This window comes from Cyanistes caeruleus, chromosome 5 (assembly GCF_971803275.1).
Source record: "Cyanistes caeruleus chromosome 5, bCyaCae1.hap1.1, whole genome shotgun sequence".
Lineage (NCBI taxonomy): Eukaryota > Metazoa > Chordata > Aves > Passeriformes > Paridae > Cyanistes > Cyanistes caeruleus.
Genome location: NC_141705.1, coordinates 1,386,707 through 1,405,126, shown reverse-complemented (window position 1 = coordinate 1,405,126; position 18,420 = coordinate 1,386,707). Strand labels below are relative to the sequence as shown.

At 49.9% G+C, this 18,420-nt stretch overlaps 1 protein-coding gene across 10 annotated transcripts in view; it reads right to left on the bottom strand.

Moving 5' to 3' along the window:
- Positions 1 to 18,420, bottom strand: part of EXOC6B (exocyst complex component 6B) — a 270,625-nt gene that overhangs the window by 63,508 nt on the left and 188,697 nt on the right. For 9 of the 10 annotated variants that reach the window (XM_086891657.1, XM_086891661.1, XM_086891662.1 and 6 more), the window contains one exon: positions 6,894 to 6,967. In XM_086891657.1, the coding sequence (XP_086747783.1) occupies positions 6,894 to 6,967 (74 nt within the window). Of the gene's footprint in view, positions 1 to 272; positions 497 to 6,893; positions 6,968 to 18,420 lie in introns of those variants that run through there. The other variant, XM_086891666.1, reaches the window with a different exon arrangement.

Here is an 18,420-nt window from a genome sequence, read left to right as displayed (position 1 = left end):
ACACGAATCCAGGCATTTCTGGAGAGAGAAATCCAACGTACAGGTGTTTGTGTTAACAAAGTGATTGACTTCCCCCTGCTGATGACCTTGGAGAGGACGCTCAGCCACCCCTGAGGTCCACCAGGAATTAACTGCAGCTTTAATTAGTATTATTATTATTTAATTATTATTATCATTATTATTGATATTATTAATATTAATATTAATATTAATAACTTCTGGGAGCTGATGTGGTTATGGACGTCTAGAGAAGCCTCCATCACACTCAGGGGTGTTAGGAAAGAAAATATCCTTTAATTAGCAGTAATTAGCTCAGCTGGAAGTCGGGCACCTGCCCTTGCTGCTCTCCATTATCTCTTCAGACTCTTCAGGGCTTCGTGTTTGCACAAGAAGCAGCAAAACGGGCACTTTCCGATGGCCCGTGGGCATCACCTTAATGAAGGTGATTAAAAACGCCGGGTAAACGATCCAGGAGGTATCAGTCAGTGTGAGCAGCCTGGAGAGGAGCCACAGAAGTAATTAAGAGCCTGGAGATAGGATCTGAACAGCAAAATCCTGGATTTAAGGGTAATGATCCAACCAGCTCCAAGCTCTCCTTGCTGGGAAATGAGGAATTAGGGCTGACACCGGAACCTGTGTCTTCACACCTCCGTTTCCTGAGTGCTCGAGGTGCTTGCCAGGGAAGAGTCAGGGAATTCTGGAATTCAGCATTTCCCTTGGCAAGTGTGGGAGCTGCGGGCAGGGACCCAGAGCTGGAAAAGGGCTTTGGGTCACCGGGCTGGACAGGACAATGCAGCAGAGGCCACAGAAAAAGGGGTTAAAGAATTGGTGTTGTTAAGCAAGGACGGGATCCACAGGAGTAAAGGCAGGAAAACGGGGAGAATGGGAGAGGCTGATGGTTGGATGATGATCTTGGAGGTGTTTCCCAACCTGAGTGATCCTGTGCTGATCATAAAGTAAAAAAGATGCAAAATGTAAACGTAACGCCCCCTGCAAAGGGCCCTGAACACCGAAGGTGAGCAGAAACCCCCAAGTACAACCTGGCTTCTCAAAATCAGGGATTCATGGAACGGGTTGGGTTGGGAACCATGGAGATCATCCAGTTCCAACCCTCTGGCATGGACAGGGACACCTTCCCATCTCAGGGGGGATCCAAGCCCCAGTGCCCAGCCTGGCCTGGGACACCTCCAGGGATCCAGGGGCAGCCACAGCTTCCCTGGACAAAACCCAGCGCTCAGATCCCTCTTTGGCCGGAGCAGAGCGAGGGAATTCCAAGAACTGGCCGAGCTCTGAGGCTCTGAGGCTGGGCAAGGCAGCGGGGGAGGAGGCTGGAGCCAAGGGAACAATTTGGAGATGAAAAGCAGCGACTGAAATGAGCTGAAAACCCCTCGTGAGTCACCTTTTCATCTCTGCCCTCCTGCATCCAGTGACTAACGTGGCAACAAAGCTGCGGGAGCTCCTCTCCCAGCAGCAAGCCCGGGACACAAGCAGGGACATGCGAGAGGAGACACCTCGGCGGGAGAGTTCGGTTAATTGATCATGCCCTCGGCGTGGCTCTCAGCTCCTGCTGCATCTCCCAGCAAAACCAGCTGGCAAGGATCAGCCAAACCAGTTTGCTGAGCGGGATGGCTCTGGGCTTAGCCCAAATCTTGTTTTTGCTCTGCTCCCCAAATGTCTCCTGACTTTACAGGGCTGGGGAGCCACATTTAACGGTAAAATATAGAAAACAAGTTAAAAAAACAAGCCAGAGCTCCCTGCCTGGTGGGAATGAAACTCCAGGGCATTCTGGATGCTGCCTTGGAGTGATTGGCTCCATCTTCCCACCACCAAACTGTGTGTGACAGAGCTGAGAGGTGGCCACAGCCACCAGTGTCACACCAAGGGCACCTTCAGCCCAAATTTCCAAGGGCTGTCTGGGATGGAAGCCCTGGAGCACATGGAAGCAGTAGGAGACAGGGCCACATCTCATGGGAGATCCCGAGTGGATAGAGATCCGCAAAGACTGAGTCCAACTCCTTCCCTTTCCCGGGACACCCCAACAACTCCACCCTGGGCATCCCTGGGATCCCCAGCGCTCCTGGAGCTACGGCAGCCTCGGGAATGTGACCATTCCCTGGGGAGCTGTTCCAGTGCCTGACACAAGGACACAGTTCCAGGGCTCCCAGGGCCTTTGGGGCAGACAACAACCAGCCCAGAGGGGGTTCCAAACACCTGATTGATCAGCTGATATCCGATAAGGAGCTGGGCTGGATGCCCACCATTCCAGCACAACTGGAGCTCCCGGAGTGACCTCACACTCGCTGCTCCCTCCAAGGGAGCAGGTGGTTCCTTAAAACCAGGCACGGAGCCCAGGAATCCAAGCTTCTGGAATGTGAGGCTCAGGGATGAGCTCACACAGATGAGCAGCTTTGCTGCTCTGCTCGGCTCTCATTTTTAGATAAAAAGGTGCAGGGCTGAAGAAAACGGGAACATCTGGTGACTGCACACGGTGCAGGAGAGAGAGGAAACCTGGATGAAGTTATGGATGCTCCTGGATCCCTGGAAGTGTCAGAGGCCAGGCTGGACACTGGGGCTTGGAGCACCCTGGGATAGTGGGAGGTGCCTTTGCCCATGGCTGGCTGGAATAGGATGGGATGGGATGGGATGGGATGGGATGGGATGGGATGGGATGGGATGGGATGGGATGGGATGGGATGGGATGGGATGGGATGGGAGGTCTCTTCCCACCCAAAGCATTCCATGATTCCATCACAGAGCAGGGAATTGTGTTCCTGAGGGGATGATTCTTTTATCCAGTGTCTCCATTGGGGGTAATAAGAGAAAAATGAGCACATCAGAGGGAGACTTCCCATTCCTGGCTGGCTGGGATCCAGCAGGATCCCACAATAACCACAGCTGGATCCCAATGCACAAAGCTCTTCCCACAGCAGAAGCAGGAGCAGTCATGGAATGGGTTGTGTTGGATGTGACCTTCAATCCCATCCCATTCCCAGCCCATCCATGGGCAGGGACAGCTCCCACCATCCCAGGTGGATCCAATCCCAGTGTCCAGCCTGGCCTTGGGCACTGCCAGGGATCCAGGGGCAGCCCCAGCAAATCTGGAAATTGCAGCCCAGACAGGAATTCCTTGCCAAGATCCCACCTAATCCTGTTTTAACCCCAGTGATGGGGCTCGAGGAGCTGATGCTGGAACTCAAACCCACCATATCTGCACAAAGCAAAGCAGGAAGCTGCAGGGGGAGAACAGCAGAACCCCCCTGTCCTCATCCCGTGCACATCCAGGCGCCTCAATCCAGGTGTGTCCCCACCTGCCCCGGTCCAAACATCGCTCAGAGCTCAGGCTGGCACTTGCAGAGGAAATTCAGCACTCAGGGTTTACAATTCACTGGACAGAAGCAGAGGCTGGGAGGAGGAAGCTTTAATCACCGAGTACGTTCCCTGCCTGGAGCCCAGAGTGAAATTCCTCAAGTGCTGGAGACAGATTTTCCTTGGAAAGCGGCCACGAGTGCTGATCTGGCTTCTAGGGGAGATTGGCGTGGCCAGAGACCTCACAGAGCAGCACAAAACCCTCCTCACAACAAACCCATGGAAACCAAAAACTGAAACGTTTCTGGCTGCGGGGAATGATTCCACGTGCAGGCTTGGGAATGACCTGAGAGCACCTGGAGATCTCCAGTGGTGTTCGGGCATTCAGGGGTGCTTGGTGAAGATCCAGAGGAGTTGATTATTTCAAATTTCAGCAAGGTTATCTACAGGGCTAGATTTATTTCAGATTTCTAAAATTCAGCACTGAGTGTGCAACAGCAATGTTTAAACTGGAAGAGGAGGAAAGCAAATATTCCTTCCTTGTAAAACCTTAAATATTGGAGTCTCACTCCTACAGAAGGACTTGAGATGGGAGCTGGTTTCCTTTATGACTTCATTAAGGGTATTTATGGATTTAGAATTCTCCCAGAATAGGAAATCAAGCCCCATTTTACATTTCTGCCTGCTCAAAATAGTGATTTTAATTCTCTGGGCTTGACTCTTCCTCTCTTCCAGACAGGGATTGAATTGCTCCCCATTTCCTTGGGCAGGAGAGGAAACCCAGGATTTTGATGGACTAAACTTGAGCCTGCTGCTCTGAACAAGGACAAACTCTGATGCCTTTAAGCAGTGACATCTTTTTAGGGTTTATTTCCCACTACAAGGATCTGTACCAAGGCACAAACCAAGCCTCCAAATTTTCATATCAATTCGTATTTTGTTAATTTTGGCCATTCCCTTAATCATCCCACATAACTGTGAAGATTTTCTCGGATTTACAAATGTTCTGGAACAGCTCCCACTGAAATGCATTGGGAAGGGAAATCTCCTTAATTTCCCTGCTTTGGAGAATTTTTGCCCAGCCTTTTTCCCTCCTTCCCCCAGCCAGGTCATTGCAATTAAATCAATATTGTGGTGACATTTCACAGAATCACGGAATGGTTTGAGCTGGAAGGGACCTTAAATCTCATCCCACTCCATCTCCTGCCATGGCAGGGACACCTCTGCTGTCCCAGGTGGATCCATCCCAGTATCCAACCTGGGCTTGGGCACTGCCAGGGATCCAGGGGCAGCCACAGGAAATCTGGGAATTCCAGCCCAGCCCCTCCCCAGCTTCCCAGCCAGGAATTCCTTCCCAAGATCCCATTTTATCTGCTCTGTTTCAGTTTAATTTCATGGCTTGAAAGAGAAAGAATGCCGAGTGGAAAAAGAAAAATTTTGTGACAAGTCAAAGAGCAATCAAAGACCTTCATCCATCACCTTCCCACCCCTCCCTGCTCCCAGCTGGAGCTGCAGTCCAGCAGGAAGTGCTGGGAGTCCTGGAGGCCTGGTGTCCACAGAGCAGCCACCGGAGCCTTGCTTGGATGGAGTAACACATTCCAACATTCCAGCATTCCACCAGATCAGGTCATCGGCAGGACCAGGGAGTGGGAACTGCCTCACCTTTCCGTGCTAGTGGATAAGTCAGGGATGGGTCAGCTCTTCTCCATTACCTGTACAACACCTCCTTTTCCCCTTCATCATCATCATCATCATCATCATCCACTACCCAGGAGATCCAGGATTTCCCATCCTCACCTGGAGCTTGCATCTCCCCCTTCTCCTCGCACATTCACAGGATCCTGGAATGGCTTGGGTGGGAAGGGATTTCAAGGATCGTCCATTCCCACCCCCTGCCGTGGCCAGGGACACCTCCCACTGCCCCAGGGTGCTCCAATCCTTGTCCAACCTGGCCTGGAGATTCAGAGGTGCTGCTGTTTTAAAATGCAACAACAAAGCTTGGGAGCACCACTTGAAACAAAGACAAAACCTCCATGTCCAATGACACCCATTGGACAGAGGAGGAAGGTCTGGGGAAGGCTCCTGTTCCTCCTCCTCCTCCTCACCCTTTGGCTGAGTTTTGTGCTCATGAACCACACAAACGTTTCAGCGGCTCCACCGAGCCGTTTTCAGGCGTTTCATCCTTGAAGAGCCCCAGCTTCCCCCTCCAAAACCCCGCATTCACGGCCTGGTGCTTGGAAAAGGCCCAAGGCCTCCACATTTCCTCACAGCCAGGAGGCCGCGGGCGCGTCGAGCGCCGCAGTCAATAAAGTGCCAAGGAGCTAATGAAGATAAAAGTGTCAACACCTCCTGGTGATAACGCACACCTCTCCCATGGAGCTGTTGGGACCATTCTGCAAACAAATTTGGCAGTTCCTGGCGGGCCCGGGCCCGAAAAGCGGCGTCCTGATGTTATTAAAGTTAACAGAAGTGTCATGGGATGACAGATGGCTCCCCGCACATCAATTGGATTCTGAGGAGTTCTCAAACCCTGTCGGGTTGAAAGCAACTCCAGCACGAATCAGAGGCAGGGGCAAGATCATCGATACAAGGGATTATGCAGATTTAAGAAATACCCTCGGCACCCGAAAGTTTTCAGAATGCAAACGACGTCAACCCCGCGAACAAGAGGCACTGCATCATGATGGCAGCAGGGACAAAGCCAGGGGGGTTTAACAGACAAAAAAAGATTGTTTTAATAGGAGAGAAGCATCAGTCATTGAGTCTTACTTCATTCAGACTTTCTCTCCGACCCATCCATCTTCAGTGCCAAGAGATGACAGGACCACCTCACTTTTCCCCCCGGCCTAGTGTATCAATAATGCCCATTTCTCCCCGAACAAATGACTCCCCAGAATGGCCCTTTTCCCAAAATTGGCTGCCAAGCCCCACAAAGGCCTCAGTACCTGCTATGGTCAACTTGGCTCCAACGGGGCCCCCTCCAGAGGTGGCCACCGATGGGTGGAGCCTTCCCCAAACATCTTCCCCAAGAGCCACTTTGTCATTCCTGGCCCGAGAGCATCTGCGGAAGAGGGGACCGGGCAGGGGGGGTGGCTGAGCCGCAGAGGGACACAGAGAGGGACACAGAGAGGGACACAAACGGGCACGGACACAGGGGAATGCAAATTCCTCCACCCTCGCAAACGCCTCTGTGGGCATTCTCCGGGAACAAAGGTCCCTGAGGCGGGCGGGCTCTGCATCACTGCTCTCTCTGTTCCCAGCACCTGCTCGGCATCGGCCGCGGAGTCGCCGCGGTCCCTCCGCGCCACGGCCGCAGAAGCCAACGGCAGCACAATGGCCCCGGTGGCCAGGGTCAGGCCTGGCTTTCTTCCTCGCCCCCTTCCACCAGCCCTTTTCACCTCCACCATCTCCAGGAGCGCTCGGCGAGGAGGTGGCTTCGTGCGACCAGAGGAGGAGGAGGGGGGAAATATAGGTCTCTGGCGTAAATCACTGACGCCGTTTCCCCTCCTCTCCCTTCCCTTAAGACCTGATGGTCTTCAGTCACACATCTTAAAAGCAAAACAAAAAACAAAAACACAAAGACTTACTTGTCTCAAGTCGATGAAGGCCAACTGCAGCGTGTCCCCTTGGAACCCAGGCACTGGGCCGGATCTGGCAAACTCTGTGGGAAAGAAAGGAGGATAAAAAGCGCCTTTAACTAACCATGGACAGGGAGATTGGCAGACGGATGACAGGGAAGACAAGAGAGGCTGGGGGAGAGGAGGACCGCGCTTCTAAGGAGTCATGTCTCCCTCCCTTCAGCGTCTTTGTTCGCCCTTCAAAATTCGTGTCATCAAAACACCATTAATTCCACCGTCCTGACAGCAAGGAAACTGTACTAATTCGACCTGAAATTTATTCCCATGAGCCGCACTGGGCTTCAGAGTATTTGTTTTGTGAACGGACAAACAACTCGCCCAGAAGAAAGGGGGGGATGGGGGTGGAAAAGTTTTTCCTCTCAACACAATAAAATCTTCAGCTGTGAAACTCTTTTCAGTTCCGAAAGCTATTTATATTTTAGGGCGCTGAAGGAATTTTCTAATTTCACGCCTGTCACCAGGCTCCATGAGCATTCATCAAAAAAATATGCCTGGCCGCGTCATTAATTATCGGGCAGCAGATTATTTGCATGATCTGGTGATGGCGCCTCTTGGTCAGCCCAAACACGGAGAACCGCGGCCGTTGGGTGGCATTTTTATTTCTGGTGGATGAAGACATCTGACAACTGAATAACGTTGGCTTCTAAAGCGAAGAGAATATTTCCAAGGGCACATTTATCTCCTTCCAGGCTAATCTGGCCAAAATTCCATACTTTGGTTGTTCATTTTTCTCCTAATCCATTCTTTAAACCAAACCTAAAACTGCTGAAGGGGTGTGAATGGATCCATGTTAGAGGACCTTGGATCTTCCATGGCATTTAGCAGCTTTTCCTTGGGAATGCTCACGAAGCCGATGCCTGCACGCATCCGAGGGCGTCTTTTGAGGTTGGTTCTGTCCAACTTCACTTCATTTTCACCCTCAGCGGTTACAGCTTCATCTCCGCTCTCCTCACAACCTCTCGGCACTGAGGGGACCTGCTGTGTGAGGCCACAACTCAACGCCACCAAAGGCTCGAGGGGGAGCACCTGCCTGGGGTTGAGTTGAGTGGCTCCTGCAGGCACTGGAGGTGCTGGAGGAATGAAATGTTTTCTTCGGATGAAGCCAGGTGTGATGGCAAAAAGGGAGAAAGGAGGGAAAATATACGCCAAATACAGATTTTTCAGTTACGTGGCCCATTGTCGCCCATCTATCCCGGTTTTACCCTACAGGAACCCTCCGACAGCTCCTAATGCTCCACAAAGATGAGGATTAGGGATGGCTGGCCACTTTGGAAGGAGGATTTTGCCTTTTGTCCCCATGACTAATCAGAGGTACCAACGGACAAAGCGATTCCATGTCAGGTGGTCTTCGCCTTCAACACTTGTCCTCCCAAAAGTTTTCTTATTTCCAAGCCAATGCCACAAAACCAGGAACATAAATCATCACATTCCCATTTCCAAAGCTTTCCTAGAGCAGCCCAATCACAGAGCAGCCCCTTGGCTCTAACAAGAAGAGATTAATGAGCGAAACACCAGGATTCAGTCCTGTCCCTCATCCGCCTCATTTCGGGGAACTAAAGCAGGGTTATTAATCAGCTCCCTTGCTCCACCTTCCATTAAAACCTTGGGATGGAGAACATCCTTCAAGCCAGACACAGGCACCTCCAGGGGCACAGGGGACACTTCTCAGACTCTGCTTTTTAATAGTCTCAGATGCCAGAAGAGCTTTGAGATTGAAACCATCGCTCATCTTTGCAGCGATCACTCAAGTGACAACCGCTGCAGGACAAGAGCAAACACGGCTGGGAAATCATTGCTTTTATCTGAAGTTATGAGTTAAAAGGAGTAATAAAAAATTAAAAAGAGAAACTGTGGACGTGACTGTTCACATTTAGATTTTGGACAGAAAAAGCACAAACCAAAGTCAGCAGGAACCATCCACGGTGGTGCCTCTGGAGTTCTGCACGGGATGGGACTGGGCAGGGATGAGCGGGAGGAAGTTTCTCCACGGGAGGGTGCAAGGCCCTGGCACAGGTGCCCAGAGCAGCTGTGGCTGCCCCTGGATCCCAAGCCAAGCTGGACACTGGGACTTGGAGCACCCTGGGATGGTGGAAGGTGTCCCTGCCCATGGCAGAACTGGATGACCTTTAAGGTTCCTTCCCACCCAAACCATTCCACGATTCCTTGAGATCGGAGCTGCTCAGCTCCAGCCCATTCCACTGACCAATCCTGCAATATTCCGGGTGCAAAGAGCTCAAAGTGACTTCACATGTGTCCCTTTTTCAAAAACTGCTTTAATTAATCCTAACTGCAAAGGCGTTTTAATGTAGGTTTGCTATAAAATTTGACTGCAGCTTGCCCAAGCCAGCAGGGAGGGAGGATCAACCCAAACTCTCTGACTCTGATCTGCAAGGGATAAATCATCTTTACACATTCCCTCTACACCCCACTGTCCCATCTGGAACAATTATCCAGAAAGCCACATCAATCCTAAAACACCCCACTTTGGAAAAGCACAATACCTGAGAAACTAAAAATGTTTGGAAGTGAGAAACGGTGCTCGAGCACCTTCTCAGGAGATGAAACTCCCTTGGGTGGCTCAGGGTCAGAGCCTGGGTTGAGGAACCAACCACGATGTCCCACCCTGCAAGGATGGGGTCATCTCATGGTCCTGATTACATTTGGAGAAATCCTGGAAAAGAAACCCTGGAAGGACCGTGAGGAAAGAGAGTTTCTATTTTGGATCAAGGGCTTCACAGCTGTTCAGCATCTATTTAGGAGCACACAGGGAGTTGGGAAATTTAAGATCTTCCCCAAAGCATGAACTTCAAATCCTCATGAGAAAATGCCTGTGATTGTGAATGTTCTCACAAGGCTGGTGAATTTATCACCACTGTCAGCTGCTTGTGAGCAACCCAAGACAGATTCCATTCCAAGGCAGATTTCATCCCAAGGCAGATTTCATCCCAAAACAGATTTCATCCCAAGACAGACTTCATCCCAAAAGAGATTTCATCCCAAGACAAATTTCATCCCAAGAGAGATTTCATCCCAAAAGAGATTTCATCCCAAGAGAGATTTCATCCCAAGACAGACTTCATCCCAAAAGAGATTTCATCCCAAGACACGACTGCTCCTTAGCAGCTCACCTTTAGCTGTCTCTGCCCATTTCCCACAGTTCCCTGCCCATGGAGGGGCTTGAACTGGATGACTTTTAAGGTCTTTTCCATCCTGAACTGGATGGCTTTTAAGGTCTTTTCCATCCTGAACTGGATGACTTTTAAGGTCTTTTCCATCCTGAACTGGATGGCTTTTAAGGTCTTTTCCATCCTGAACTGGATGGCTTTGAAGGTCTTTTCCATCCCAAGCCAATCAGCGATTCCTAAGGAACCTACTGGAGAAAGGCTGGGAGAGTTACGGAGTGACACTGCCCTTCAAAACTTAGGATGGTTGCACATTGAGCCAACACCAATTTAAGCTGCAATTTTCATCACAACACTGAATTAACAACGCTCTGGAACCTTCTAGAACAAGGTGACCCTGCAAATGGCTGGAACGAGATGGTCTGTCCCTTCCATCCCAAGCCAATCTTCTATTCCTAAGGAAGGTACTGGATGAAGCTGGGAGAGATATGGAGTGACACTTCAAAACTTTGGATGGTCACACATTGAGCCAACACTTAACTGAAGAGCAATTCTCATCAAACGATTCATCAACACTGATCTAACAGAGCTCTGGAACCTTCTAGAACAAGGTGACCCTGCCCATGGCTGGAACGAGATGGTCTGTAAGGTCCTTTCCAACCCAGATTCTACAATTCTGGGATTCTATGACTGACATCCAAGAAATGAAATGACATCCAAGCTGATATTCATCCTCTGTGTCCCAGAAGAAATGATACAGGAGCTGATATCATTTGTGTCCCGGAAGAAATTATATAAGAGCTGGTACTTTTTGTGTTCCAGTAGAAATTATATAGGAGCTGGTATTTTTTTGTGTCCAAGAAGAAATAATGTAGGAGCTGATATTTTTTGTGTCCATGAAGAAATGATGTAGGAGCTGATATTTTTCATATCCCAGAAGAAACGAGAACAGGAATTCGGCCCAGACAGTCGGAAAAGCTGCTGCAGGCCCGGGCTGGAGGAATGAAAGCAATGCTTCCCCTGGGCTGCTGGAGAAGGAGCCGCACCTCCTGTAATCGCGGGTCACACTTCACATACCAATGCCACCAACTCATTCTGAAGGAGGAATGAACAAAGTCTCGGAGTAAAAAAGGGAGAAACAAAGACGAGAGCGGTGCTTTAGAGGAGAGACACAGCCAGTTCTTCTTGGGTTTAATCTCTTCAAGCAGATTTCGGGATAATTTTCTCGGAACAACCGAGCGCAGTGTTGGCCTCAGTACTGTCGGATTCGTTTATTGTACTGTCTTCACGACCAAGGCAAGTGGCAAACATAGCAAGCAACCTACAGAGCAGCCCCTTGAGCAGAAAATCACCAGAGAATAGAGCAGATCAGTATGCGGCTGTTTGTACAAAGCATTTAGCCAGGCTAAAGGTTTGAGGGGTTTGTGTTCAGGCCAAAAAAGTAATGTCTTTGCAAGGTCTACAGGCTTGGGCCACCCAGGGCAGGTCACAGGGGGATTCCAACCTCCCTTCCAAAACATTTCACTGATGAAAGAATCAAGGAACAGGAACCGTTAAGCCCTTTACAATGGACAAAGAATAAAGAGTTCAAAGGCACGGCAGAAAAGAGACATCCACTGTAAATTAATTAATTACAGCCAACGGGGAGATCTCCCTGCGCCCCCAGGGCGACTGCGCACACGGGGACAGGGCCTTGCACGGATTGAGCGGTAAAAATGGACCCAGATGGTGACTTCATCCCTCAAAAACATCATTTGAGGGCAAGATTTCCTCTGAATTACGTGGGATTTGTGATGGCACCTCTGGGGTGGAGGCTGAAGCAGCTCCCAGGGAAGGGAACGTGGACCAATCTGCTCGTGGCCAAGGGTAAGACCTGGGGAGTCAACAAACTCAGGATTCCTCAAGGAAGGATGGAGATCTTGAAGTCATCTTCCTTGGATGAAGCCTTGGAAGGCTGTCCTAGAACAGCCAAGTGATGGGGCCTCCTTGGATAAAGCTTTGGAAGGTTGTCCCAGAACATCCAAGTGATGGGACCTCCTCTTCCGTATCCACAGGAACAAAGTGACACCTTGAGGACACTCGAGGCTGAAGAACAAATCCATGAGTGGGCTCTGGAGAAGCTCACAGGTGGGAGAGAGGGAGAAATGTTGGGTAGGGATTGAGGCAAGAGGAACAGAGGGAAGATCCCAATTCCTACACTGAGCTTCTCCTTCACCCAGTTTCCATACTGAGCTTCTCCTTCTCTCACAGCGTTCCCACACAACCCCGCTCTGAAGCTGTTCCCCATTACAGCCCAAACTCTCCGAGCTCATTCCCATCTGGGCAATTTCAGAGAGCTGTGGGAAGAGGGAGGAGTTACCCAAAACACTCTGAACTGGGTCAGATTAAAGAAAAACTTCTCTCCCTCCCCATCAATCGTTCCTCTGATGGAACAAAGATGAGCCTGGAGTGCTGTCACTGCAGAGAAAGGAGTGGTCCCAGTCATGGGACACTGGCAGGGCTGAGGAGCACCCACAGCCCCAGGGAGGGACTCCTAGGGGTTGACCATGAGATGGTTTTCAAGTAGAGGGAAAGGAGGTTCTTTAGAAGGATGTTGGAGATGTGTGCTGAGAAACGTGGAACAGAATCCACAGGACTGGCTTAAGAGTCGGGTCACGGATCTCCACAGGTTCCCAGCCCCGAACCCAAGGTGTGCAGCAGATGTGTCCTGGCAGATGTGAAGTTCTCAGATCATTGAACACCAGCACCAGCAAATGTGAGCTGTGCCCGTCCCACCATCAGCTCCAAAGGCTGTGGGACTTCCATCCCTGGAGGTGTCCGAGGCCAGGCTGGGGGTCCAACTTGGCTTTCCAGACATCCAGGGGCAGCCACAGCTTCTCTGGGCAACCTGTGCCAGGTCCTTCCCAAGATCCCATCCATCCCTGCCCTCTGACAGCGGGAAGCCAATCCCTGGGTCCTGTCCCTGTTCCCTGGCAGCAGATCCCAAATTCCCCCTGGCTGTCCCCTCCTGCCAGGGACTTGTGCAGAGCCAGAAATTCCCCCTGAGCCTCCTTTGCTCCAGCCTGAGCCCCTTCCCAGCTCCCTCAGCAATTCTCCAGCCCCTTCCCAGCTCCCTCAGCAATTCTCCAGCCCCTTCCCAGCTCCCTCAGCAATTCTCCAGCCCCTTCCCAGCTCCGTTCCCTGCCCTGGCCATACTCCAGCCCCTCCAGGGCCCTCTTATTGGGAGGTGCCCAAATCTGACCCCAGGACCTGGGGCACATCAAAGGATCAGCACCTGTGGGGTGGACATTCCTCTCCTGATCTGTTCGCCTTAAACCTTCCCATCTCTCCACTGCAACATTCCCATTTTTTCCCCCAAACCCAGGTTTTTCCTGGTGCACTGCAGCAGGACAGACACCAGTTAGGGATATCTAAACTCCAGCACCACAAACTCCAATCCCTGACGGATCACAGGTTGGAAGAACACCTGGGAGTCCTTGGGATCATGCCGAGGGAGAGGATGACTCCAGCATCACGGACAAACCCCGGCACTTCCCCCAGAATCCCAGGATTTCCACGTGAGAAATTCCCACCAGCCAGATACGGCAGCCAAGAAGGAGGTGGGGAAGGGCTGTGCCGGGATCCACGTGGGCACATTTTGGGACAATCTGTTGGGATGGAGAATTCCTCAACCCAGCAGAGACATCTGGGTGTGAGCCTGGCTGATCCCCATGACTAAAAATAGGGCGTCTAACGGAATTCGAAATATAAAATTTTTAGGGCGCTTTTTAATTTCCCATAAAGCAGCAGATAAAAGACTTTGGAGATGATGGAATTGCTCATTTTATGATCCGAGGACTGTAAAAACCCCTCAGCCACTGCTGGAACCCGTTATGGCAATGGGAAACACCCTAGGAGTGAGAACAGTCCCATTTCTTCGGGAATTTTTGGCTGTCACCTCCAAATCTGGGTTGTTATGTTTGATTCCCACTATGTCTGATGTAGAGGGGAGATGGAAAAATTACATATTTATGTACAAAAATATATATTTTATATATATAAAAAAATTTTTTATATATATTTGTATTATGTACAAATATATATATTTTATATATATAAAATTTAATTATATCTATTTATATATTCTATTAATATAATATTTATATATAAATATATAAATTATATATAAAAATAGATATAAATAGATATAAATATACTTTCTAGATTTATAATTATATATTATTTTAAATATTTATATATAAATATATATTATAGTTATATTTATATATTTATATCTATATCTATATCTATATAAAAATAAATATTTTTTTTAAACATGGATTTATCCATTCAAAAAGAGCAGAGAAGGGCATGTAGGAATTAGAAAATCCCATTGCATTGTTATATCTCGGATTATGGATGCATTCTGGGAGGCAAGAAACCCTCCGGAAAAATGAAACACTTTTCCTGAAAAAGGAATTTTACAGGTTTTATTCACAGATTCCCAAAAATATAGGTTTTTTTTTTTTTCCCCCCCTCTCCAGGGTTGGGGTTTATTTTATTTCTTTTTAACCCAGAAGTGTCTCCTAAACTGAAACATCATGAGACGTGTCCCACTGAGTCTTTCTAGGCAGTTCATTTAAGCTGGGCCTAAATCTGGGTTTAAAAGGGGGTGAGAGAACCTCACCATCCCAGCCAGGGGTGCAACCAACAGATCCCAAATCCAGCTCAAGCCCTTCCCTGGAGTCACTCCTGCCACCCAAGCACTCAAATCCATGGAAAGCTGCTCCCAAACACCTCGGGAAACACCTTCCTGCTGGGAAAACCAAAGGGTGGTTCCGACCACTCAGCTCCCTGCGTCTCCTCGAGGATTCGTCCAGCTGGAGACTCCTGGTCACACCAGGATAAAGCCATGGAAAACAGCTCGGATTTCTCCCAGGTTTCTCTCATCACAAGGAGCCTAAAAGGATTTTTACAGCTCTGCTCTGCTCTTTTCACCTCTTTCACAGCAAAAATGCCGCTGATTTTAGGGATATCCACATGAGGAAAACATGGAAGATCTGGCTGTTGGTGCCCGTTCAGTTCACTGCTTCTCCTCAGTCCTACAGCAGCTTTTGGAAGAGCAGAAAACCAACCAAAATGAACAAACTATTTTCTGTGCTTTGAACACGCCAAAAAAGCGAAGACTTAAGGAAGGGGGAGATTTAAAGAGCAGGCAAGGGGTCCAATCATAAACTCATCTTTCTGTCAAGCACCACAGAATCCCAGAATCCAAGAATCCCAGACTGGTTTGGCTGGGATGGGACCTTAAAGAGCATTTTCATCTCACTCCTGCTATGGCAAGGACAGATACCAGGATCCCAGCTGGATCCAATCCCAGTATTCAACCTGGCCTTGGGCATTCCCAGGGATCCAGGGGCAGCCCCAGCAAATCTGGGAATTGCAGCCCAGGCAGGAATTCCTTGCCAAGATCCCAGCCCAATCTCCCCTTTCCCACTGGAAGCCATTCCCTGGCTCCTGGCCCTGCAGCCCTTGGCCCCAGTCCCTCTCCAGCTCTCCTGGAGCCCCTGCAGGGACTCTCAGCATTCCCTGCATTTTGCCCTTCTCCAGGGGAACATTCCCAGCTCTCCCAGCCTGGCTCCAGAGCAGAGGGGCTCCAGCCCTGGAGCAGCTCCGGGGCCTCCTCTGGACTCTCTCCAGCAGCTCCACGTCCTCCTGCTCTTGGCCCCGGGGCTGGGGCAGCTCTGCAGGTGGGGCCTGACCTGAGGGGCTCCGGGACACAATTCTCACCTTTCCTTTGGGATCAGCCCAGCCTGGGGCAGCTCTGCAGGTGGGGCCTCACCTGAGGATCCCCCTCAGCCACCTGGACTTGCCCCTGGCCGTGCCACGGTCCAGCAGCCACTCCCTTCCATGCTGAGGGACATGAGTTATAAATCAGGAAATATTTTATGAACCCAAAAATCAGAGGGATTAATTTAGCAGTGCCTTGTTTTAAGCCTAAACCCCCACATTTTTCACCTCTCTTGATGTCGGTTGTGCTTATAAACAATTTCCTTCTAATGTGTATTGGATCTGCTTCTAATAGGAGGAAAATTATCTTCACCACCTTCAAACTATGCCTAAAATACAATTAACTAATTTCCTTAATTCACCTCTCCTTTAACCAGATTATTTCTTCAGCATTCCCAAACAAACCCTTAAACTCCAGCATCAAAACTCTGCAGCCCCACTGCCTCGGCTGCTGGAAACGCTCCAGAATGACACAAAATCCTGTTTTAATGTGCTAAGTGCAAGGTAAAACTGCTGGATTAGGAAAGGTTTGGAAATCTGGGGGGAGGAAGAGGACAGAGGCAGAGGCACGAAGGATGTGAGGATGTGGAGAGTCACACCTGTGCTTTCAGGTAAAAAAAGGCTAAAAAATCCCCAAAAAACCGAGGATTAACCCCAAATAACTGAAAGTTATTTTCTGAATGTGCCACTTCCCTCTTGGAAATGGCTCATCCCAAAATTCAGATCCTGATGGATTTCTGCTCCAAAAAACCGAATTGAAGTGATTCCCAGGAGCAGCAGAGCCAGCAGCCAGATCCGTGGGGATCAGGGGGAAAGGGGGAAAGAGGGAAAGGGGGAAAGAGGGAAGGAAAGGAAAGGAAAGGAAAGGAAAGGAAAGGAAAGGAAAGGAAAGGAAAGGAAAGGAAAGGAAAGGAAAGGAAAGGAAAGGAAAGGAAAGGAAAGGAAAGGAAAGGAAAGGAAAGGAAAGGAAAGGAAAGGAAAGGAAAGGAAAGGAAAGGAAAGGAAAGGAAAGGAAAGGAAAGGAAAGGAAAGGAAAGGAAAGGAAAGGAAAGGAAAGGAAAGGAAAGGAAAGGAAAGGAAAGGAAAGGAAAGGAAAGGAAAGGAAAGGAAAGGAAAGGAAAGGAAAGGAAAGGAAAGGAAAGGAAAGGAAAGGAAAGGAAAGGAAAGGAAAGGAAAGGAAAGGAAAGGAAAGGAAAAAGGGATTTTGTCTGTTCTGGGGCTGACAGTGATGGATGCGGAGGATCCAGCTCCAGCATCCATCTCCATTCCCTGCTCCAGTGGCACCTCAGGACAGGGCTGGGGGACAGGTCCCTGACCCTGCTGCCCAGGTTGGCGTCACCTGCTCCGGGATGTCTGAGTGCTCCCGGCTCGGGCTCCCTGCACAACCGGAATTTACGGAATTGCTCTTTCCCACCTGCTGTGAAATCCCATCCGTCTTCCTTGGCAGCAGCAGCTTTTAGGGAAGAGCTGCTGCTCCGTGATGCACGTTACGGATGGGGCGGAAAACTGCCAGGTTTGGAGCGTTTGCAGCCAAAAAAAAAACCCAGGGAATTATTAGGGATGACAAATGCTTCCCATTATTCCCAGCTCCAGCGCCCGTCCCTCGGCAGGCACCCATGGGAACACAGCTGCTCCCGAGGGGACACAAATGAGCGTCAGGAATTCGGGGATGGAGGCAGCCCCTGGAGAAAAATCAGGAATTGCTTTGTGAGTTATGGTGCAGCTGCAGGATCTGGATGGGAACCATTAAACCGGGATCCTTCTGCCAGGCCGCTCAGCTGAGGGCTGGAAAATGGCAAGTGGATGTTAAAAAATGGAAAAACCCTTGATGGAAACGGCAAAATTCCTGCTGGGGGATCGTTCCCAGCAATGAATTTAATCTCAGTGTTGATGGGGGCAGCTGAAGTAAAATCTGGTCAGGAAAATGTTGGATGAAGGATGGAAGAAGTTGTTTTGGCAGTGGGATGATGAAGCCAAGAGAGCTGATGTCACTGAGTCATTCCCCTGGATCCCTGGGAGTGTCCAAGGCCAGCCTGGATGGGGCTTGGAGCACCCTGGGATAGTGGGAAGTGTCCCTGCCCATGAATCTGGATGGGCTCTGAGCTCCCTTCCCACCCAAAGCATGCCAGGATCTGTGGAAAACACAGAGGCATCCCAATCCCCACCTCAACCAGGAAAGCCAAAATGTGGATATTTGGGGGTGAAAAAAATCCCAAAAATCCCGTACAAAGATCACCTGGGTTCTTTAGGAGCCCTATCAATCTCTGGGCTCTCAACCACCACGGTCACAGATCCATCCCAGGATGGATCCCAACAAATCCATCCCCCTCAGAGGGAAGGGGATCCTGTGCAGGGCTGTGCCTTAATCCCAAAACCAGGATTAAAAAGAGTGTTTTGTCTGCTCTGGGCTCTGGTTTTTAACCCTCGTACTGAGCAGGACAAACCTGAGGGCAAGCAGAGAACTCCAGCCCTAAGGAGCAGGTTTGGGAGCACCAGGATGATCCACACCCCCGGCCGAGGAGCTGCTGTCACTTTGTCACAAGACACTTCATTTCCATCTTGGCACAAAGAGGCCACTCCAGGGA